Raw genomic sequence first — 26,030 nt, forward strand, 5'->3', positions numbered from 1 at the left:
TCATCTCCGGTGAAAACGCTGAACACAGATCATTTGTTTGACAGCTCCAGCCAGCTTATGGCAAAAACCTCCTTGAGCATATGAACCAGCTCATTAATTCTTCTTGCTATTGGCTAAGGTTTTAGCCTGACACTGTGAAAGAAATCGCTTACCCAGCTGAATTTAACCTAAAATGTCAACTAATACAATACTTGACCACATTAACTTGAATTTACTTGACCTCTGCAGAAAAATAAAAAGATAAGTTGAATGGAAAAAAACAAAACAAGGATGTGGAGGAATTGTTACGAAAATAGCGGTGGCAGGAGAACATGCGAGGGGGGAGTCAGACAGACAGAGAGAGGAGGGGTGGCAGATGGTGACATGTTGATTTATGAGCTGCAGGGCTTTTCATTAACCATACTGAGTTTTACTGAAACAGGGGGAAGAAGAGAGAAAGAGCAACAGAGGAAAGCAAAATACAAAAATTGGGCAGGCACTGAGAGGAAACCTGAAGGAGAGGAACGTGTAAGGGAAAATGAAATTTAGCAGAGTAAGGCTACAGATACTGTCATACCATTTCATACTGTCCTCCTCCATATTTGTGCTTTCCATCACAGCCGCATACTCAAACAGGCTGTATCTACATGCAGCGTTGTCTCCTCTGACTGGCAGCACTTGTAAAGATAGAACACTACATCACCTTTGCCCATTTCCTTGGCATTCCTGCCACCTGCAGACCCGTCACCATCCATCTGTGAAAATGTCACAGGCTGCCAAATATAAGCTTGAGCAGTTCAAGCACGAACAATTCACCTTTTCTTTAACAGCTTTGATATGGTAATAAACAGTGTTGCACAATGAAATACTTAAAGCGTTAACATTTCCACTAAAGGTTTCAAAACTAATCCCCCTAGTACATCCAACATCATTTGCCAGAAAATCACCATTTTAATCGCTGAGTGTTGATTTCAGAACTTAAATTTCCAAAAACATTCATGATATTAATAGTCATTATTCATTTGTCCATTAAAGACATTTTTAAAGACGAAATAGAATCTGTTCCTAAAAACATAATAGATTTGTTAACAATGAAAATACACATTATTTTTTTAAAATGGCCTCTCAAACACTTAGCAGTGTGTAGACTGTTACAGCTTCACTCTCTGGATCTTCTTGTTTTGCAGTGATATTTGTCTCCAGCTGGTGTGTTATTGCTGTTTTTATTTTTGCGATATGACAGCTGTGTGGTTAAATTCTAATCAATTGGACATATGGGTTTAGATTGTGTGTGGGGGGGGAAGTGAAGCAGTAAAAAATTGGTGATTTCATATTGTGTAGAAATGAAGTTGATATACAACTTCATTGTAACAGTATACAAAGAATACCGGTATACTGTTGGCAAAGCCATCGTATGTTATTTCGATGCAGGAATTACATTTATTATCCTCTTTCTGATATAAACAGTAATGTACAACTTCACAAAACTTTACACACTGATTTGAACTATGGATTTTAGAAATGATTTTCACAAAAACAAGAAACCAAAAAAAAAATAATACAAATAGAAAAGACAATCACTTTTTAGTACAGCTGTCGAGGTCTTCCAGTTTAATACTCAAGTGTACTCTGTAGGGTTTCCACAGATACTGGACAGGAATTAAACTCTAAAGGTTTGCAGTGAGCACAATAAATGCAGAGCACTGTCATATGCTGGTTTTCATTAGGTCTTATGGCATGGGAGAGTTTCACAGAGTGTGTCAGAAGAAAGTGCCTGAGGGGATATACAAACCTGTCTGTTAGATGCCAGATGCTGCGTCGTAGTATGTGGCATTAGTAGCCCTGGAGGTTTGCACAGTGTGACTTATCAAAGCCTGGTGTTTGTGCTCAAGGGAAGTATCAGTATGGCAGGTCAGCAGTTTTTATTTTTTTATTTGGGGATTGGCAACATATAGCGAGGACACTTTGTGAAACGACTAGAATCTGAATCATGAATAAAATTCCATGTTACTGTTTTCATGTGAAAGTTGTAACAATGTACGTTTCATTGGTTTGACACCCTTTGGATAATTTACATAGTGTCCATTCTGAAGAAGCTTGTTGGTCAAATAAGTCTACGCAAACTAAAACATTTCCATGTTGCTTATTAATTCTTATTAAGTAGCTGTTTTCTGCAAGAACACCACTTACTATTGATGGAGTTTTTAAAACAACTTCAAAAATAATGAAGAAATAATTACAAAGACCCTAACAAATATTGCTCACACTAGACCTTATAAAGTTAAGCATTTTACAAATTAACAGTAATCATGTGATTGGTTTTAATATCATTTACAAATGTTAATAACATAAGTCAAATAAATTAATATATGACTCGCATCTTTATACTTTTTATTTAAGAAATTACATTTATAGCAAAATAATAATTGCATGGATTAGAATTGCTGCGCCTTGAACTTTCAAAAGTCTGAATTTGTTCCTTATGCCTAAATTCTTTTATTATTTGGTAGGTATGCAGCAAAAATTACCCCCCTGTCAAAGACTAATGTGAAAGGCATGTAATCCAACTCCTTATGTTGTCAGTCATGCATTAAAATGCTGGTCAGGTACTTTGTTCTGCTTTAATTCTTTTGTTATGTCAAAGCTGGATGCTATAAATACCACAACTTGAGTCTAGAGAGAGCAAAGCTTTGTTCTCTTTTAAGGAGGTTATGAGGTTTTCTCATGAGCTCAAATATATGGAGGTAAATAAGTTGGTAAACAGACAATCTTAGACATTCTCTAAAAAGGCACTTTATGCTGTGAAAGTTATTATTTTTGAAATTTCCATGAAATTTCAGTACCTTTGTTTCAAGCCAAGACTGATTTTATATCCTGTGGTTAAAGAAAAAGGTCACAAGAAAATCTTTTGTCCAAAACCACAGGTCTGTTAGAGATATAGCACTGTCATTACTGCTAATAAACATTACTTAAAAACTAGTTATTGACTGACATGTTTAGACTTGTGTAAGGTATTTCAGTTATCTTTTACTCTACTTATTTTCACTGCAGTAAACAAACAACTGTCTGGTAGATTTAACATGTAGTGTGCTCTGATGCAAAGCTAAGCAAAATGACTCAAACTCATGTTTTATTAATGTGGCTCAACACTGTTACTGTGTTTTGATTGACAGGTGTATGATGGAGAGAATACTACATCCCGTCTTCTTGGCAACTTTACACTTGATGGAATGATGGGTCGTGTTATCAACAGTACGTCCAATCACTTATGGCTGGAGTTCAACAGCAATGCCTCTGGAACGGATCAGGGCTTTCGCCTTACTTACACAAGTGAGTTAATTCCATGCTCTAGTGATATTTTTTATAGATTAGGGGAAGCGCTGTAATTTTTTTAATTGATGAAACAAAAATAGATTATGATTGACATGGTTCGCATTTTAGTTTTTCACATAAACAATTTTTACATTTTAATTTATCCACAAAAATACCTTCTCCTAAGCTCTTATGGGCAAATTTTTGTGACTACAACCTTTTTTATTGAAATTCAGAGTGATAAGGTTGTTATGTTACCCTCTTCCTTGATCCTGGATATCTTTTGTGTATCAGTCAGGTGAATTTCAGTGCTACTATATGTTGCTGAGTAGACCTGGTCACATGCCCTACACGGTAATTTGAGAACATTACATAGTTTTTCCTTTAATATAACAAGTAAACTGAGGAAAACGGTTGGTTTCCCGCTCTATTTCAGTTTTCTAATTTAACAGGCATTGAAAAAGGAAATTAGGACATAAATGCTTTAAACAGGCTCTCATTCTGGCTCACAAACACACACCTACACACATTCATTTAAATGGCTTTAAAGAGAACCTGTTAAAAACTTCAGAGCAGCCGTTGTATAAGTCAAAGAGGCTATTAAAGGAGCATTTATCTGCGAGTCATTTAAAGAAGGTGAGAATGACACATCTGGAGTGGTAGAGCAGCTGAACGAGTGAGACAAACAAATGAGGGTAAATGGGATATGGATATTATAGGTGCTCTGTAAGTCAGTAAAACCATTAAACTACCCTCAATCTGTAAGACATTTTACTAAAAAAGGTGACATGTTCTTCAGAGTTTTTGCTTTTAACAGAGGAGATGGAGCATATACAAGAGTGATTGATAGGTTAGGGTTAAAACATACAAAAAGAGAGAAACAAGAAGGTTCATGAATGTCCAATGTTAAAGGATGTTTTAATGTAGCAATAAGAAATGACAGAGCATCTATACGAGACAATAACAAGAAAGGTTAACAGAAGTGAAATGCATCTGTTTAATGGATAAAGGAACAGATTGACATTTACAGACATCCTGCTCAAACTCATGTAAATTTAAAGTAAAAGTTTCTTGTTGTGTAATAGTTTCCATTGAAGAGTTGTTTGAATCATTGCTTATTTGCATAACAAAATCTTAAGAAATCTAGTTTTCATTAATATCTTAGGCATTTTAGCTCAAAAAATAATCTCGATCTTTGTGAGTTAGTAGTTTAGATGGGTGTGTACACTTTTGAGTACATTTAAACTTTGAAATGTTAAAAATGGTCATATAAGTAGAATACCATAAAATTTTTAAGCACTTTTAATACTTCTGTTTCTCTCGAAGAATTTATGGTATTTAACAACAGATCAGTTGTTTTTTGATGATATTTGTGGCTGAAACAGAAATATCAGATGAAAATATAAACACTGTGTGTGTCACTTCTCCCTCTTGTGTCTCTTTGTATATATGTTTTTTTTTTAGGTTTTGATCTGGTTCGCTGTGAGGAGCCTGGAGTTCCCAGTTATGGGTATAAAATCCAGGACGATGGGCATTATGCCAATACATTCGTCCTGTACTCCTGCAACCCTGGGTATACCCTACATGGCAGCAGTACGCTTACCTGTCTGAGTGGTGATAGGCGTGTCTGGGACAAACCACTTCCTTCCTGTATTGGTTAGTATGCAAGCAAACATGTAGATATCATTGGATAAATAATTCAGTGCAACAAAAGTTTAATTTTTATCCTCTGGGCAGTTTTTGTGTAGTTTAACAATAAATTAAGCAAGGAAGAGTGACAGTAACTAGATTCAGTTTGTAGGCTGCAACACAATGACTCAAAGACATTGAGTAGGCAAATATGTGAGTCAACAGAGGCAAATACTTTGCAAAGAGCTTATGGGGACTGATTCAGCACTGTGGCAAATATTTGTAATGGTACTACTACAAGTCCTTTGCATAAAAATTGGTCTCTCTGCTTCATCGGTAAACACAAGGTTATCTGTTTTTTGACAATAAATATTTCAACAGTCAACATTAGGTCCTCTGTTGATGATGTAAAGTTAGCTCTCTTCCAAAGAAATGTCTGACAGTGTCATTGTATGGTGATGTTATTCTCAAGTGAAAACAAAATAATCTGACATCCAGAAAAAAATCCACAATGTAAAAATAAAAATATAATTTACATGCAGTCTACTAAACATGACTTGATATTTGTTCATGAAATCCTTGTTGGCAATTAGACTTTTCTAGAAAAGTGTCTTGTAAAAGTTTTTAAACTTGTTGAATCATTTCATATTTTGTGTTATACAGTCACAAATTTTTCATTGTGAGTTTTTTTAAATGCTGGTTTTGAATATGATGACCCAACACCAAGTAGAGCATAATTATAAAGTGGTAAGAAAATGGACACATGGCCGACAATTTCTTTTATGAAGTTCTTATTACTGGAGTTTGGATATTGCAAGGGTCTCAAACTCCAGTCCTCAAGGGCTGCTATCCTGCAGTTTTTAGATGTGCCACAGGTACAAAACACTGGAATGAAATGGCTTAATTACCTCCTCCTTGTGTAGAATGGCTTAATTACCTCCTCCTTGTGAGAACTTGTGTAGTTCTCCCAGCCTTGCTAATGACCTAATTATTCTATTCAGGTGTGGTGCAGCAGAGGCACATCTAAAAGTTGCAGGACAGCGGCCCTCGAGGACTGGAGTTTGAGAAACCTGAATTATACAGTATATTCAGCTCCTCTGAGTGAATACATTGAGAATCACCATAATACCGACAAGTCGTTCAAGGTTTTACTCTTCAAATTTTACTCGTATAGTTATTTTACTCATTGCTATTTATTCTTTGTATATAAAAAAAAGCTCCAGATAGCATGATTCTGTCATGGTCAGCTTTTTACAGCAGAGATGATATTTTAAGAGTATTGTGCAATTTTAGCTAAAATACTATTTTGCATGTAGGTCAGAAAGTAACATTCTGGGCTCATCTGGCTATAACTGCAATGTCTCCAATATGGGTTATGGTAAACTGCAGACAGAGATCTGCAGTTCTGATTTATTTAAATAAGACAGTTCTGTCTGCAACATTTAACCTGTAGAACATAATGTGAAAGTAAACTGAGTCAATTTCAACTGAATTTGGATTCAGTATCTCTAAAAAATTTTACTTTTCACAAAATAATTAAAAAAAAAGTTATATTGTGCTTCTAAATGTAAATCCATGTTGGTTAGTCAAAGTTGCTTGTTCTTGGTTATTACAAACAAGCTTTAAACTAAGTTAATAGTTAAGACTGCACAAACAGAATGTAAAAAAATTCTACAGGTATATTATATAGGTTTAGTCGGTAATTGAAACAGTCTACGGACTTAGCATGACAAAGTAAACATAAACATGGAAAGGTATTTGAAGTTTTGCAGAATATCCAGTTAGATCCCATATCACTGACTAATTGCCAGGAGTGTCTGACCAGCATTTGGTAAGTTGAATTGCTCCATTGTTTCTAACAGAATTTTAAGTCCCTTAAGTAATGTACTAGTAAAAATGTATGTCTGCTTTGTCCAGAAATACTTTTACTTTTTGTATTTTGTAGAAAAACAATTTTCTGGAAGAATGTCTGCCATACCTGATAGATGCAGGAGCATTGCACATATTGAAAACCAAACTTTGTAACAATAGGCCTGTGCTTTATGGGGTGGGACCCAGCCTGATACAGTTGCTAATGGCAACAAGAAGAATGTGCATCTGTTTATGAGTGAAGGAGTGAACTGAATGCATTTGGATGACAATAGATTTAGGCTTTTTATGGAATTTGATTAAAACTGTTTTTCTCAGTCAGTTATCATTAATTTCAGGTGCTTTATCCCTGCCTTACTTTAGCTAATCCAACAACCAATACTTAATGGCTTAACCCGGGATAATCTATTGCCTTAGCGCCCACTCCATTGTTCTTTCTGTTTGTTTTGCCTCCTGTCTGACTGTTTCCATCTATGTCTGCCTTATTGTCTCCCACATCTGAGCATATTAGCATAGAGATCATGAAATGGTCTTGCCCCGGGCTTTTGCTCTGCTGTCTCTCTCTTTTTATCGCCTACATGTAGTCAACAGAATGTTTCTTTTACCTCTGTTGGCCTCTTTTCTGCCATGGTTGTTTGCCCCTGTTTATAGCTCATCTGATGTTTTCCAAAGACCGGTCAGGTATAACACCATGACCATTTTCAAGTGAAGATTTCATTGATATTGAGTGATTGCTAGATGTCTGGGTCAGAGAATCTCCAATATTTTTTGGCCTATATGGTGTTTGTGATCTGCAGTGGTTCACACCAACAAACAAACAAGCTCTGCTGTAGCTCACATTGCTGAAGAAGTTAATCTAGATGGGACTGCACAGCTGCTGACCAATTAGTGTGAACATGTCCACCACCAAAAGTGACAAAATTGATCAACTGGGCTACAGAACTGGATCATGGAATAAAATATTTTCATGAAAACTGTATTTCCTGATGGGTGGTCTCTATTTCAGCAGGATAATTCCACAAAGTTCAGAATATAAGGAAAAATAGTTCAGAAATCTTTTGAAGAGCATAACAGAGTACGAGCTATTGACTTTAACTCCAAACTCAGATCTTGGTTCAGTTGAGCATCTGTAGGAAGTTATCTTGTCAATGGAGGCCCCACCTCACAACTCACAGGACTTAGAAGGTCTGGTGCCGACATCTGGTACCAAAACACACTTTCAGGGTTTTCATTAAGTCAGTGCTTCAAAGTGTTAGGGCACTTTTGACAGCCAAAGAGGGATCTACAGACACCAGCAGATGTCTGGTGTCTGTAGATCCCTGTGGATGTGGTCACTAACTCTTTTCAAATTTGATGTTTTATTACTGGACCAGGCTTAGAAAAGAGTCATCATCTATAGATAGCTGTACTTTTCTGTTTTATACCAGTTTTATATGATAACTATCTTTCTTGTTGTGATTTGTCTTAATCAACAGTGACTAAGAAAAATATATCAGAGTGAAATGATTCTATTCAGTGTTTTTTTGTGTGTGTCCTTGTTTTGATTTTCACATTTGACTGTGTATCTATTTACATCCTGTCCAAGGTAATGCAAAGAAAGTAGGTTGTCATGGTATTGTAGGTTGTAGGGTAGTAAGATGCAAGTACACAGAACACACATACATAAAGCCTGCTCTGTACTAAACGGTTTTCTTATCAGCAGGGATCTGCTGGCTCAATGAGCCACCGAGGATTTTGTGTACAATATCTATGATTTTGAATCTGCCTGCAGCCTTCCAGTATTTTCCCCTTTGCCTTTAGACTAAAAATAACCAAAGAATAAGATAAGACTCATGTCTCACTTGTGCTTGAAGCAGCATTTTTTCCCCTGACTTGTAAACAATATGGAATAATTCTTATGGGACAACAGGCCTCAAAATTTTTCACTAACCTTGAAATACAAAACCAAGGTGGATCTAATGAATTAAGCATTTTTTTAAAAAATCTGATTACCATGTAACCCAACCTTCACACCTTACATTTATTTCCAGGAAAATAGTAAAGCATATCTCTTTATATACGAGACCGCTTAACTTCCTGGACCTGAAGTGTTAGATTTTGACACACCGCTCACTTAATGGAAGATGACCTAAACTTATTAACATACACTCACTGGCTACTTTGTTTTGGTTTTACCTGGTTAGCAAAATGATGCTCCCCATTTTGCTTTCAGAACTGCCTGAGCAGTTTGTATATTATGCAATTCTCCTGAGGCTCGTTTGTCAGATTAAAAGTACCTTTTGAAAATTGACAATATTTAAGCAGGTGTTAATCATACTTTTCATTAAGCCCACATTTCTGATTTTAAAGATAGTATTTTTATTGATGTGATGTTATATTCTAATTTTAAAGGTCATATTATTGTTAACTGTGAACAGAATATCATAATTAACAGAAATAAAGACATAATTAATGTGTTTCACTTAGTGATAGAGTTCCTCAAATAAATTAACTTTTCTATAATATTCTAATTTATTGAATAGGTCTGTAAATTCAAGAAGGCATTGGAAACATTTCTCTGAGATTTTGGTCCCTATTGGTATGATGACATCATTCAATTGCTGCATATATTTCAGTTGCACATCAGAGATGTGAATCTGTTGTTCCATCAACTCACAAAGACAATAAGTTGGATTGAGATCTGGTGACTAGTGATGGGTAAATGAGGCGTCATGAAGCGTTTCGACTCATAGCAAAACTGTTTTCATACTGTGTCGATACTGCGTCACTGAATACTGACACCTGCTGGACATTAAAAATCCCTACAGGCAACATAATTGACAGACTGATTTAATGACCTAGTCTATACAATAAGATTTAAGTCATTGTATTTTATTGTATATTGTATTATGTCATATCTTCAGTTAAATTCAAAATATATTTGATATTCTTCGATACAGTCAATAAATATTGTGAACATGTACCAAGTGATGAAAATTTAAGTGACCGTGTTTGGAATAAGGATGCTTGTGGACTGTTTTTGTTGTTGTTTTTTTCCCCCACAAATTTTCACTAAAAAAATTAGTTTTTCCAACATTTTGAAATTTAGTCTGTTACGCTTTTTTGACACAACTTCTCCTGCTGTAGAAAAAAATTAAGTAAACCATACATTTATATGAAATAATTTATAAAAAGCAACTGAGTAATTTGTAGAATGGCTGTATACCTGAGTTTATCCTAGGTGTATCTGGGACTTCATTCTGATGCCTGGCTCTATAATGCCTCAGCATTGAGGAGGTGAATTTATTTAAATAAGACAGTTCTGTCAAACATATGCAACACTTAACTTGCAGAACATAATGTGAAAGTAAACTAAGAGTCAATTTCAGCTGAATTTGGATTCAGATAAACCAAGCAGAAACTGAAAAGAACCGGATGAAACAACAACCAAATGATAATCAATACCTTATTTTCTGATGTAAGATCAAAATGGTCCCAAACTACGAAACCTTTCGTTTGCCTTGAGGCTCCATAGTTGACACTGTACCGTAAAAGATCAAGAATTATTTTTGGCAAATGCATCCCGTTGACAGATTCGCTTCCTTGTAAACACAATTTGGCGCACCAGTGTCATTTTGAAACAGTTCCTGTATCGGTCACATGACTTGCTGAAAGCAACACCGACACGGGGTTTTGTCTAAGGGCTTGACGCATGCACCGACGCATCGGTGTTGCCAGACCCATCACTACTGGTGACTGTGGAAGCCTATTTAGGACAGTCAACTCATTATCATATTTAATAAACCAGTTTGAGAGAAAATGATCTCTGTGACATGGCTATTCATCTTTAAAAGATGAATAGCCTGTTCTCGGTAAGGGATGGACACGATCAACAAAAGTAATAAAAGGACCAAAATATGTCAAGAGAACACACAATGCCAACACCACCACCAACCAGAATACAGTAGCTAGTGTCAGGATGGATCCATGCTGTGGATTCATGATGTTTACGCTGAATTCAGACCTTACCATCTGAATGACAAAACTGAAATTTAGACTCATTGAACCAGGCAACATTTTAGCAACCTGTTAATGACCAATTTTGGCCTCAATTTTCTGTTTTGGGGCTGACAGGAGTGGCCTCACTATGGTTTTGTACTACTGCTCAGAGGTAGCGTTAGACATACTTGGGCTGTAACAGTTGGTTTCTTGAGCTACTGTTGTCTTTCTCTCAACTCAAGCCAGTCTGCAAGGAATTTTTTTCCACATAACCACTCTTAACTGGATATTTCTTGATTTTGGACCATTCTCTGTAAACTTTTCAAGATGGTTGCACAAGAAACTCTCAGTGGATCAGCAGTCTCTGAAACTACTCAAACCAGACCAAAGTTAATCTTCTTTTCATTCTGATGTTCATTTTTATCCTTAGAAATTGTCTTCACTGTATCCAGATGCCTACATTTTTCTGCTAAATGAGTTGCTAGCATGTGATGCTAGCAACTCATGCTTATTTGCTTATTTGCTATTTGTGTTTGCAAATCTTCTGGCAAATGGCAAATACACATATATTTGACACAGTTGTATTTTTCTGTTATTAAAGTATTGTTTATCTTCTTTACTTTAGAAATTTCTAACTCAAAAATAATCTTTCTTTGTGCTGTTCTTGTAGCGGAGTGTGGAGGTCACATAACTGGAGCAGTGTCGGGACGGATTCTTTCCCCTGGATACCCGGCTCCATATGACAACAACCTCCACTGTACCTGGACTATAGAGGCAGACACAGGCAAGACTATCAGGTGATTATAAAGCAGTTGTGTATGCTGTGTCACACTCATGCAACATGCACAATTTATACTGAAATTGAGGAAACTAGAAATAAATAAATAAAAAAGAACGAGTGCTGAAGAATGTAAGCAAGTGTGCTAACTGTTGGGTTTCTTGATTCTGCCTTCTGGCTGTTCACAGCCAGCCAGTCAGTAGGGGTAATAGTAGTAAGCTAAAAGGGTAAACACTAAGAAGATTGTCAGTAATTTTTATCTTCATTAATAAGAATTTTTTTACTTTCAAAGCCACTGCTGTGTTTAAGAGTGCTCTTCATTTTTTGTTATGCCACCATTGCATTTTTCAACACATTATGGTAGCTGCTGACAGGTATGCGTACTCACATGCTATGAGTGTGTCTCTTGTTCATTTCATTTTTGTTAAAATAATTTTTCCTCTGTGTGTTTTTTCAGCCTCCACTTCATTGTCTTTGACACTGAGGTTGGCCATGATATTTTGAGAGTTTGGGATGGTCCATCTGGCTCTTCAGACGGTGGGATCCTGTTGAAAGAATGGTCTGGTCCAGCCTTGCCTGAAGATAGCCACTCGACTTTCAACATCCTTACTCTACAGTTTGATGCTGATTATTTTATCAGCAAACAAGGATTTTCTATACAGTTCTCTAGTAAGAAACTTAAATTTAAGTTGGACTCATCAAAAATATGGCCTTGAATTAAACTGAAAATGTATCATGGCCTCATGAAATCACTGGAGTTTACCATCTACTGTAATTTATGACCTATATCTCTTCTCTATAAAGAAAAACCAATTACTGACTTAGCAATTTCATTACCTAATTAGCAAACTCAAGCAGCTTTAGGTTATCTTACAAACCCAATTTACATTAGAAATATAATAGTTAATATAGCACTAATACAATATATAATAGGATTTCTGGAAAACCTCCAGTTAGAGAACCAAATGAGACATTTAATGCATCACCAGGAGACCCAGGCATGTTAAGTAGACTACTGAGGGGAGCCTCCTGAGACCTATGGTTCAATTTTGGATATAACACATCCTCCTTAAAGCAGACTATGCTTTCAAATAAAGGAACTACAAGATTTATTTTAATATTATGTAGAGTCTTATGGTGAATCTGAAACTCACCAGGTTTGGCATATATATATACTGTATATACAGTGTGTATATATATATATATATATATATATATATATATATATATATATATTTTCACAACTCCTGTACTCTCACATACATTTTCATTGGCCAGTACAACTTTGCTTACTCTTTGTAAGCCTCTGTGTCATTTATTGTGAACAGTACTCGGATGCACAAGGCTGTCATTTGTAAAACACAGCATGAATATTTACACTCAGTACGTTTTATCTCTTGTTCTCCTCTGCATTCCCCCATTCACCCCAAATTTATAACAATAAATATTTACACACCCTGACATGGTAATCAAAGGACTGCTATTCCATTACTATGGTAATGATTCCTTATATTTACCTCCATGTTGATTTAGTAAAGCATCGCACTTATTTAAATAGGCAAAGGTTTTTGGATTCAATTAATATTACAACCGACCTTCCCTACAGTTTTATCCTGTCTTGTCTTCTGTATACTATGGTCATTAAACTGACAAAAGAAGTAAACTAGTACAGCTTGGACATATATTTTAAGATTTATTAAATAATTTTGAAGATGTAGGTTTGAGTAAAACACTAACAAGTGACTATTTGTGATGGTGGATTGATATTGTTTTTTGTAATGGAGGATCCATCTATCAATCCATGCTATTTTACTTGGTAGATCTTCAAAAAATCTAGCCTATGATAATACTACAATGTTACGTAATACACTCTCTGGCATTTGCCCCAAAAGTCTAATTCTTTTTAAAGCTTTGCAGCATAAAATGCCGTTTGACTGATATTTAGCAAATGATTGTAATTATAGACAACAGGGTAAGTAACTTATTGAAGGATGCAGTGCAAGTGTGTTTTTTTCGAGAGAAGAACATAGTTATCGGTAGTTGTTGTCGCTTTTTTTCTCTTCTGGGCAAAAGAATTCTTATAAACCGACATGCCACCATCGATTATGTTAAATCTGGCAAGCTGTTTTACGTACGTGTACATATTACCCGCAAAGTTATTGACACACAGGTAGAGAAGAAGCGGAGAGACTGTTCAGCCAATCAGAATGCAGAACACAATGCACAATGCAAATCCGCGAAGCAGCAAGACCGCGAAAGGTGAACCGCGATATAGCGAGGGTTCACTGTAATTCAGTAAAATTTGATGAGAATATGCCAGTTACCAATATTTCTTCTTCTTTTTTTTTCTTTTTACTTTGCAGCCACAACAGCAACATCCTGCAATGACCCCGGTATCCCTGTAAACGGTTCTCGATATGGAGACAGTAAAGAGCCTGGTGACAGCATGACCTTCCAGTGTGACCCAGGCTATCAGCTGCAAGGCCAAGACACCATCACATGTGTACGAATGGATAACAGGTTCTATTGGCAGCCGGATCCACCAACCTGTATGGGTAAGTGTAAAGCATACTGCAGATTATTACCCTAATTGCCAAAAGACTTCATGAACATTCAAGATTAAAGAGTACTGCAATGATATTAGAAATATGTATAAAATCCATTAATACCAAGCAGAGAATTTCTTCTCTAGCTAAGAAGGGAAGATAGTTCTGTGGGGAAAAAAAATTGCTCCTGCTCATATTTCTTCCTTCATTTCTTTTTTAAATATTTTTGATCATCAGAAAATTTAATATCAAACAAAGATAATCGGAATCAATACAGAGTGCATCTTTCAAATTATAATTTCATTTATTAGGTGAAAAGCTATTCAAATATAGTAAGTAGGAACATTGTGAATAACTGATGAGACTTTTCCAGTGCTTTGGAGGAATTTCAGCTCATTCCTAATCATAAACAGTCTGTTGAAAGATTCTAACGGAGATTTTTTTAGATTTAATCTAAACTTTGATTAGGCCACTCCAAATTCCAGTACAATGACTATGTTCCCAAAAGTCTTGGAGAGCATCTAATTTTCATTTTGACTTTGGAACTTATGGATTCCATTTTTCTCCTATTTTTCTTTATTATTTAAACATTAACACTGAACCTAGTGGGGGACATGGGAGCTGTAGTTCTCCAGAAGTTTTCTGGGCTATTATGTCACCTCCTAAATAAGTGATTGAACTGATTTTGAGGTCATTTTTGAAGGCAGACCACTCATGGGAGGATTCACTACTGTTCCATGCCTTCATTTGTGGATAACAGCGCTCTCTATAGTTTGAAGGAGTCTCTAACTCTTAAGAATAGCTTTGTGGCTGTATCCAGAACGTAGATGTTATTTTCTGTGTTTCTCATACATTCTTGAAATTATTTTGCTTGGGGCGTGATGTGTCACTTTTTGAGCTCTTTTGCTGTGCTTCATGTTGTCAGACAGATTGTATTGTACATGCTTTTGGATTTTACATGTCTGGTATTTATTTACTGTTGATCTTGTGGCTAGATTAATTGTGATTAATCACAGTTGGGTGTATTTAATTTTTGCCAAGATGGGAAAGTTAATCATAGATAAAATCCTCATTTTTATTTACTCAGGCTGCTTTGTCTAATTTTAAAATTTGTATGACAATTTGAAAAATGCAGTGCGATAAAAGGAGGTCAATACTTTGTCAGGAGTGTAGCAAAGCCTGACAAATCTACAGAGACCAAACATTAATTGTAAGATGGACCTAGGAAGTATAACTACTGTTTAAATGGAAATCTAAAAAATATTTTAATATCATGAAAATAAGATTAGATATTAGATATTTATGCCTTTTTTATGCAAAAAGGCATAAAAATACACAGTTGTTTGCACATGTTAATATGCCATTGTTGAACTCCACAATATATGTGGCAGAGTGGAAATATTTACATCTTTATAATTAAATGACATATAAAATAGCTGCAGCTAAACTTCTGTAAGAGGTGAGCAACAAGCAACCTGTGGAATGACGTTGTTGCACATACTGGTTGTTCTTAATTTAGAAATACATTGTCCTCTACCAGACTGGCAAGAGATTAAACTACCCATGGGTAAGGTAAGAAGAATCTTTGACAATACTGAGAGCTTTCTTCTTAAATCTATCCTCTGAAATGGTCTCCAAAGACAGGATTGAGACTTCAGTGACTCCCTCTGCCCTTGTCACCACACTTTGTAGAGGCTTTCTGTCATTAGCACTGTGGTTGCAATACCAAGAAGTGATGTAGGCTGTCACAATGAATAGCACCCCAGTGAAAGGTGGTGAAGGGGCACAAAAATGCCTCCACTGCTGAAACTTTTTGACAAAATGTCTAGAGTTCAAAAATCAGGTAAAAACTTTGATACTTCCATTAAAAAGATCAACAGCTCACACTTATGTATCAAAATCTTAGATTACTTTCCCCTTTTTCCTTTCTCATTTATCATTACCACCTGGCAGAGTTGCTGCTATAGTGAAGCCCAGTGAGCTCCAACATCCCCGCTCTACACTTTATACACAGGATTCTGCGGCAGTTTGTTTATCCAGTTCGATGTTTTAGTGTCTTACTCCCCCTGCAGCTTTTTCTAACACATTTGAGTTTATTAGAAAGAAATTAACTCAACTAGAGATAAGAAATCTTAGTTACATAAATGTAGGACAAGCTGAGCTTGAGCTTAAAGCTAGAGCTTAAGACACATGTATGCATGTTTTTCCAACATGCATACATGTTGGAAAAAACAAACATGTATGTAAAAGACAAGATAAATTCACACACACACACACACACACACACATATATATATGTATATATATATATATATATATATATATATATATATATATATATATATTAGAATGATGCAGAGGCAAAATGCTTTTATATAGGTTTCATAACTTGCTGCACTGAGCTCACTTTTTATGCCAATGCAATCAGCGTAGGTAAATGCTAAGTCAACAGTGATTATCATAAATGTCCTGACCTTCTAAATTTTTTATCATTCAAAGTCAAGAGGGAAGTATGACATCATCCATAGCTAAGATTGCATCATGAGTAGCATCAGTAAGCCTGTTAAATGACCTGATCACCTGAGTCCTTGTAGCAAGGCAATATGCAGATTGTCTTATATTGCTCAGCTTCCTTTTCTTTTTCTCTTTTTGAGCTGGCACACTAAGGGAATGTCCTTAGTGTGCCAAGAGTTTGGCACACTAAGGAGCAAGAGTGGAGCAAGAGTTTGCTTTATAACCTAGTAAAACAGAATATGTTGGTTCAGAATGCGAACTAAATCTAAATTCATCTTTACTGCATCACTTGGCTTCATCGTCATCTCAGAAGGTTGAATCCATTTGTTTTGATTTCTCATAAGACGCATTACAAACTCCTGAAGGGGTGGTATTATATAAATTCAACCTTTTTTTTAAAACTTTATACCGTGTTCTAATGTTATTCCTTCATCAACAAACATATCTGGTGTGTAAACAAAGGGCCATCTATTTACCCAGAGCTCTTCCTTGGAGCTGCATTCTCCTGCCGAGCTTTCGCCTCACAGAGTTCTCCCTCCACTTATCTTCTCAGCTCCTCCAGACTAGTGGCTTCAACAATTAGCAAACCCCTAGTGGAACTGCACATGTGCTGACTTTATTTTACGATCCACTTCTCAGTTCAACACTGATAAGAACGGTGAAAGGTATAATGAGAAGCATTGTTGTGACTACATGCTGAAGGAGGAGTATGAGCTTCTTAAAGAAACAGAGGCCAATTTCAATGTATTAAATTACAAGTCAAATTTCTCTTTAAGTCATGTTTGATGTATACATTTTTATAACAATTGAAGGTAACATGGTTACATGATTGTGCTATAAAATGGCACTATGTGCCCGGAAAAATACATATTATCGCCCCTTCAAGCTCAATTCTCCAATGTAGACTGTTATTGTGCTGGTGTTTAGTCTGTCAGCAATTTGCAACTGTTAATACCCCTGTTTACCACTATTTCAATGATGATTATTTGTTTACACACGCCTGCCATCATGAAGACACCTCGGCATGTTATAAACTTCTATTTCACATAAACAAATTGCTGCTTGAGTGCATCTTTTTGTCTCTCTTGACATTATCTTTTCCCTTCTCCATGGCTTAATGTGGAATCGCAGCACTGCCAGGGGTGATTTTCCCCCCACCCTAACTACCCCTAACCCCACAGTCTGTAACTAAATCTCACCATCTGTCTCTCTCTTACGCTGTTTCACAATCTACAACCACCTGTGGAGGTAATATTTGTCTTCAAGGTGTGATTTTCTCTTCTTTAACAAACCTCTTCTGTACTGTATACCTAACTCATTTCCTCTCTTTCTTCCTTGTGGGGAAAGTTAGTGCACAACCAGGGCTTATTATCTTGCCAAATAACAAAATTCAAGACCTTAATCATCTCTTTCTCTTTCTCCTACTATTCTTTATTTCTCCAGCGACCTGTGGGGGTAATGTCAGTGGTCCTTCCGGTGTGATTCTGTCTCCGAACTACCCTCAGCCTTACCCTCCTGGGAAAGAGTGCGACTGGAGAATCAGAGTCAATCCTGACTTTGTCATTGCCCTTATCTTCAAAAGGTAAGTTGATATTCTGCTGTAATTTCAGGTGTCATTTATGTATTTTGGAACGCTTGGCGCTCCTTGTGTGTCTTTTTAGAGGAATTCTTCACAAAAAATCTCCATAGCCCCATTAATTTAGAAAATGTGAAAAAATTTAATGAGATGCAGAAGTTTTCCTAATATTTTACTTATTTCCTCAGACCACCACCTTTGCTTTACAGTTAAGTTCAACATTATTCATGGTCGATTGAACTTATAGTAGTCTTTTAATTCATCAACATTTTTCTACTTACTGGAGGTAATATGAAGATTTTGGAAAGGTCCAGCCAGAGTCCCAACTTCAATGCAATAGACAATCAGCAGAGGAAGCTAAAGATCTTTAGCAGAGGAAACTAAAGATCAAGGTGAAGGCAAAAACCTGAAAGACATGCAGCTCACCAAGATATTGTCAAAACATTTATTGAAACACACAAAAATATGTTTGTCAATTACCATAAGAGTTTCATTAATGTGACGGTAATTCTGTTCTTTAATTATTGGAAGGGATAAGATCCTCTTTTAGGTGCCATTTTTATAAAAATTTAAACTGCTACTCATGTTATCTTTTGAGATATTCGTGTCTAATTTACTATTAGAAACAACCTTCTTGGTTGATTTAAAATAGTTTGAAATCTAAACCTGCCAAAGGTAGAAATAATTTTGTACTTGATCACAGTAATTTATTTATTCTTTTAAAAAAGTGAGGTAACACCACTTGTAGTTGCAAATTAATACATGGCCTTTTTTACCTCTTAGGTACTTCTGACAGGACTATTGTGCTGTTCTTGATGCAAAATGCTGGCTCTGCTGGAATAATTTAAAGCTCTGGAGATTTAGCAAGTAAAGCATAATAACAGCAGCTTTGCTTAAAATTACTGACAAGTCAGACAGGTAATTTTGCAAACTACAGATATTTTTTTTCCTGAGTAGATCTTAGTTGATTTCTTTTCTTGCCTACCTATCTCCTATACCCTTCTTTTGGGATTGTGAAATTGTTCTAGGGAACAATGGGAACAAAATAACAAATTCAGGCTGAAAAATAATTTCCAAATCAAATTATTTTAGATTTGTTGGTTTACAAGCTTTTGAAACCAACATTGCAGTGACAATGTATAGTTTTCTTTGTAAATTCACTGAACTTCCACATGGCTTAACAAGCCTAAGATAAAAAACAATATTAAAACCAAGATGCTTCCTTGTGCGTATACAATAAGTCTCACTTTCACATAAACTGGAAGAGTGTCTGTCTGTGGTGTATTTCTGTTTAAAATATGCTTGTTCTTCATTTAGTAAAGTGATTGAAGGTGGATAGATTAGCCAAACACTAGCCAGACTTTAGTTTAAATTAAATTTCTTCAAAATAAATGTACTCTAGTAGTAAAATGTAGTGTGCATTAAAACTACTCCTTGAAGATTTTTTTTAAAGGTTACTCAAAAAATGCATGTGATTAAATGTGACAAGTTAGTACCCACCTCTGCAAAAATGTTAGGCTCTATCCTAACCATTTAACTTCAAAATAATTTCTAAATTGTTCTTTTTTTATCCATTCTCTGATTTGGTGATATGTCATGTATGAAATAAAAATAGATTTAGAACACGTTATGCAAAGATGAAAAAGATGATGGAATAAATGATGATTCAGTTTTTTTTTATCAGTGGTTTCTCTATAATTCCCTGTTTAACAGTATAGGAGCACACAATGCTACATAAAAGATTGAGGTGTGTATGAAGTTATATTAAGCAAACTTACAGATCATCTTCCACTGAAAACATGAACATAGCTTGAAGACACGAAAGCGTCCACTATTACGCTTCCTTAAACAAGCATAATAGATATCGGGGCTACACAAAACTTATTCATTACATTTAATACTCAAAATCATCCTTGCATTTTGAGATTTCACCCAATCAGTTGTGCCTGTTTTGAGCTCATATGGAATGCGTTGTTTTAGGGCCATGTCTCGATTATGCAAATAAGCTGCAGCTGGCCTAGCCCTCCCTACGCAGTGTTTACATTAGCACCTCAGACACATGAATATAGCTTCAAGCAGACTCACAGTGGTAAACCATAGCTCTTTCACCCCAAAGCAAACCCAGATGCAGAAAAAGCAGAGCCTCCTGAACAACCATCAAGCCACAACCACAACACTTATATCATTATTAATTCTCCATCCTCTCCATGGTCTAATCATCCATTTGGTGTCTGCCAGGACTTTCCGTTTCTGTAGAAGAGCCAGACTCAGAAAGGGTTATCTCCCATTGGCCGTCAGATTGCTCAACACCAATGATTACTCTACTAAGACTGTCTGAAAATTTCTGAAAAGTTATATATGGTTAGTAATACATTATTGGACTGGTTCTAGAAGCAGGAGACACCCAAATGGAAGTACAGGGACATACAAAAACTGAATTTTGCTCAATAGTGGACCTTTAAACTTAAACACCAACTAAAATATGAATGGGTGGGTGGATGGATGGACGAATAACAATAGGCTAATTTTTCCTCTCAATTTTAAAACATAAGGCACATGAGGAATAAACAAAGTGATTCCACCAATAAGGCCAGTCTTTAAATCCAAATTAGTTTAAAAAATAGAGGTAAAACATTTAGGGTTTTTAAAATGTATTTTGTTCTAACAAAAATACTTCCATTCACCATTAATATTTTTATTTATATTTAATATTTAATGTTTTTAATCACATTTTTGTAGATATCCTGGCTTAATATGGACCCTCACTGAATCAAGAAAGATCTGTCTCCTGAGAGATCAAGCACAGTTTATGTTAAATAACATGCAGTGTAAGATCATTAAGGTAACTAATAACCTAGTCTTTGAGAAGTTTTCTTCACTCCTCAGGGACCGCTGCTTAAAGGCATTACATCTGCCTTAAAAGCTCCTTTGAAATCCTCTTCCTACATAAGTTACCATGGTAGTGTCAAAACAACGTTTTAGTCACACTGGCCATAAGATCCACAAAGCAAGCTCAGTCTCAGAGAATGATACAACAGAAAAGTAACAGGTAAATTAAAAATATTTTTTTAATTTCAGGTAAATTAAAAATATTTTCCCGCTTGTGGAAAACATAGCAACAATGTTTCATCCTGGTTTTTGGGTAAAAACCAAGACCCCTGTGCAGAGTGTATATCTGTATGTATGTATTCGTGTATTGTTTATTTACATTTTTATTGCTAATTACTGCACATTGGTGAATGTTTTAAGTCCCAGTCAGTAGTTCATCAAAGTGAGTCTTGGATCTTCAAATGAAGCAAAGCAGATAAAACCAAAGACGACTTTCCACAGATTGCCAAAGGAGAAAAATGACCCAATTTTGACTTCATGTTTTGCAGCTTGAAAGATAAATCCCTGCTGATGTGACATTGAGACACTTTTATTTTACATTTTGTTTTGGCTTTGCTTTATGTGTTGCATAAGACTTCTTTGTTATTATTTTTTTTAAATGTATTTCACACATGAAACAGAAAAGACATTTTAACCTAATTACTACTGGCTCAGATTTTCTTTTTACCATGTTCCTTTTTTGTAAATCAAGTTAATTCTCACTTCGATAATAAACCAAGCTCATTCAATTCATTTGATTGTCCACATGTGACCCTGTTTTTTTCCATGCAAAGCAAAGAAAATTAAACAGATGTGCTTTAGAAATACACACTTCAAGTGAACACTTGTAATGGATATTATTACCAGTTTTTGTGTCTATCTACTTTTTTTTCCCAGAGCATGTAATTAATTATATTGAAATTTAATTTAAATTTCTACACTTTGATTAACAGCCTGTAATTCACAACTAGGTTTCAAGTTTTAATTGACTGTTGTTTTATTCTTGTGTCATGGGAGATTATTGCGCTGTTCCATTTCTTCCCAGTGAGATTTCCATGTTCCTTTCATGACATTTAGCAGCTTTGGTATTCAACCCCGAATGCATCACTAATGCACAAGGTATTAGCATGGATCGGTTAATGCTTTTTTTTTTGTGGAAAGGAGGCTTAGGTGCAGTTAAGCCCATTTAGTACCCGATAGAAACACAGGTCTTAGAATGGAATACTCCATGCTCTTTCTTTAACTTTGGTAACATCTGCATATGTTGAGTTGTCCAATGTTTTTGTGCATGTGCCGGGGTGTGTAGGGCCGTGCATGTGTGTGCTAAGTTGATTAAAATGATATGTATGAAACAGCAAATAATGCCCTACATTTTTCCAATAGCTTATATTTCTATACATACAATTGCTTATAAAACACTGTTTAATATATTTCAAATGAAAACATGAATACAAATTTAGCTAATTTTCTGTTAGTGAGAAAAACAGAACATAAATTTTTGTTTTCTGGATCAACTCAAACATTTACTTTACCAAACCAAAATTTGGTACCTGAGAAACGGGATTACAACCCAGGAATATGTTCAAAAGTTCTTCAGTATATTTGGTTTACTGCATTTTTTATGTTTCTCACAATACTTCCTATTGTCAACCATATCGTAAATGTTGCCTTTGTTGCTTTTCTATTATTCAACTCTAACTACAAGTAGATTATCTGAAATTAGATTTTTAGCAAATGCACAAATTGCTCGTTAGAGAGCTATTATTTTGTTTCATATTGTACAACAAACATTTCTTTGTTCCGCAAATGCCATGCTTTTTATGAATTTGCAGCTCCAAATTTTAAATTCAACCAATACCTCTTCCATTATCTTTTAGAAAGGTATACTTGCATAGAAAGGAAAATAATTTTGCCTTTAAACCACCACAGAAAAATAGATGTAATGATATGTGTTTTCAAAACAAATGTGGGTTTGTATGTGTCAAAATGTGGACTTTTGTCATTTTACTCTCATGGACAAGATATCTTCATGCATGTACAAAGATAAAAAGATACTGTCCATGTGTGATCCACTGAAACCTTAAAGACAAATGTTTGGAGTTGTTTAGATTTAGCAGTCTGAGCATATATTTGAGTATAGTTCAAACACTTGCACACACATCTTGAGATGTGAAAGTGAAAGTACATGTTGTCAGATTGTTACATTAACCTTTTACAGACTATTTTGTGCATTTTGTAGCATCAGTTTGTCATTGTTGATCAATGTCAAATGTTTTTCATGTTTATCCTTTCACAGAGCATAGTGTTTATGTGAAAGGTCAGCAACATGATCAAATCCAAAATCCACACCAGCAGGAGTTACTGTTTCCTGCACAGTACACTTACACCAAAACACATGATTTTTAATTCAGACTTTAGAGACAGCGACAAAACATGCATGCAGCATGCAAGTGGCTGTTCACCAATATATATTTCAATCAAATTTTATTCAGAATTTCAAACAACATTGGCCCTCTGTAAAGATTCAACCTAAATGTCTGCCTGTTAGGACGTAAGACATACCTGTTATAAATACCTCTGATGTGTCTACCAGAACAAATGTATGGTGAGGTGGTGAAAAGTGTCATTTCGTATGCAATGTGTCTACTTAAGGCGACAGCCATGTTTAGATTGGTGATTGGAAAAAAGACAAAAACAAAATGCCTAAAAGACGCAAAAGTTTCATGAAATGTTTGTTTTATTCATTGAAATAATGTGTTTATTTATTGCAACCAGTGATTGAACTAAAGTCCGAAATACTTTGCTTGTCACAGTTAATGTTTGGAAATTTGGGAACCATGTCCTCAAATGCTCTAAATTGCAGAAAGATATTATGGATCTGAACAATAAAGTTTAACCAAAACCAGGTTGCTGAGTTAAATGTTATTTTTTGTTTTTTTTCTCCTTAGTTTCAACATGGAGCCAAGTTATGACTTCCTGCACATCTATGAAGGCGAAGACTCAAACGGGCCTCTCCTTGCAAGTCTTCAAGGCAACCAGGCCCCTGAACGCATAGAAAGCAGCGGGAACAGTCTTTTCCTGGCATTCAGATCAGATGCATCACTAGGAATGTCTGGATTTGCTATTGAATACAGAGGTAATTGCAGCTTAAAAATTCCTATTTAACATGTGCTTGAGTAACGTTCATGGGACCTAAACATATAGCTCATATAATAATTTGCAATTGCCTGTTGACTGGAGTGAGCTCCAGTAGTTGAAAAGATGCAGAGTCTGTATTGTGAAATATATAGCTGTAGTTGTGATTTCACAGTGCACAGTGAGACTTAAATAGATTCTGGGCAGTTGTAATACAAAAGAGAAATAGAGGTAGTTAGTTGTAGCAGAAGTAAACTTTCTAATTGTATTCAATAAAGATAGTACCGATAGTGATAAGGCAGCACCAATAATCACAAACAACATGTTTGAACATAGCAGTGATTCTAATTAAACTGAAAACCCCAATTGGTGAGTTCATCTAGCCCTACTGATTGAGATTATCAGGTGGGTTTATTGGTTAGGGCAAATCAATGCTGTGTTACGTGTCCAGAAAATAAAATGTACTACATGACTCTTTGCGTGTTTCTGCACACAATACCACTAACAGTAATTGTCACTAAATTGTCTACTTGTTAAGTGCTGCGATTAAAATATCAATACACAAATGCAGGTTGTGCTGTCTTGCAGACCTGATAATATTTTAATCTCTCTGCTCTTATTATTTTAAGCCCACTAACGAGAGAAGCTGTATTTGGCTGAAAGGGCAGGTTGTTCCATGTCTGCCTAAGAGTTGTTTATCTCCACTGATTGTGACTAATGATTTAATACCTTTTGTCAGTCTCTAACTTCGACTTACTTGTGACTAGACTTATTAATTTTATCTAATCCTGTCTTCGTTTCTTCTCGTTTCCCTCACTCCATTTACATTTATCTGGTAAAAAGGTTCTGTTGTCTCAAACATCTTTTCAAGCTTTTGATTTTGTCATTATTCACTACCTCTCATATGCCATCCCTCTAATTAAAAAACTGTCTTAATGATCTGCAACTTTCAGCTCTTTTTGCCTTGAAACTTCTCACTGCCTGACTATTTCATACTGTCACTATTTTGTGCAGTGAATGCAGAAAAACGGTTCAAAGAAGACTGACAACTACATACACAATGGCTCTTTTATTTTTGTTCTGTTTACTTTGCAACTTTTGTTTGACTCATGTTTTTCTCCCGATTATTTCTTATTTATCAAACATGGAGCTATATATGTATGACAAACTAATTAAGTTAGGGAATTCAATGAGAACTTATCAGAACCCAATTAACAAATATTTATTGACACAAGTTATTAAATTTGGTTGCCAAATAAAAACATTTAAGCTACTTTATCACTTTCTGTCAAAATGTCATGTTTAATATTTTGCACTTTTGTCCACCAACTCACCTAATTCTTCCACATCCACAGAGAAACCAAGAGAGGCCTGTTTTGACCCTGGTAACATCATGAATGCCAGTCGGACAGGCTATGACTACAAACTAGGATCCCAGGTGTCCTACAGCTGTCACCATGGCTACACAATAGTGGGTAGTGAAACCATTATGTGTGTCATGGGGCATGATGGGAAACCAGTGTGGGACAAGGCCTTGCCATCATGTAAAGGTAAGATAGACACAAAATCATGCTTTTATTTTTAATCAAAGGTTACTGGATTTAATTAAGGGAATAGGTAATAGTCTCACAGTGGAAAGTCACTCCAGTAATCAAATTGTTTTAATTGGTGTTTAACCTGAACTAATGCAAGTGAGAGTGTTTTGTTGTCTGTTTGTTTCTTAAATAACTCTCAAAGGACATATCTAATGTAATGGAAAAGATGCATCTTAGTTTTAAGTTTACATTGTAGGTCTGTGATGATAATATTGGCTGAAAAACTAAATCCTGGAAGAAAATGGATGATA

At 35.6% G+C, this 26,030-nt stretch overlaps 1 protein-coding gene across 4 annotated transcripts in view; it reads left to right on the top strand.

Moving 5' to 3' along the window:
• LOC114143174 (CUB and sushi domain-containing protein 1) overlaps nt 1-26,030 on the top strand; it is a 437,499-nt gene that overhangs the window by 309,623 nt on the left and 101,846 nt on the right. For all 4 annotated transcript variants that reach the window (XM_028014977.1, XM_028014979.1, XM_028014978.1 and 1 more), the window contains exons 25-32: nt 3,153-3,309; nt 4,756-4,947; nt 11,438-11,564; nt 12,003-12,214; nt 13,909-14,100; nt 18,049-18,187; nt 23,998-24,185; nt 25,540-25,734. In XM_028014977.1, the coding sequence (XP_027870778.1) occupies nt 3,153-3,309; nt 4,756-4,947; nt 11,438-11,564; nt 12,003-12,214; nt 13,909-14,100; nt 18,049-18,187; nt 23,998-24,185; nt 25,540-25,734 (1,402 nt within the window). The remainder of the gene's footprint in view (nt 1-3,152; nt 3,310-4,755; nt 4,948-11,437; nt 11,565-12,002; nt 12,215-13,908; nt 14,101-18,048; nt 18,188-23,997; nt 24,186-25,539; nt 25,735-26,030) is intronic.

Source organism: Xiphophorus couchianus, chromosome 4 (genome assembly GCF_001444195.1).
Source record: "Xiphophorus couchianus chromosome 4, X_couchianus-1.0, whole genome shotgun sequence".
Classification (NCBI taxonomy): domain Eukaryota; kingdom Metazoa; phylum Chordata; class Actinopteri; order Cyprinodontiformes; family Poeciliidae; genus Xiphophorus; species Xiphophorus couchianus.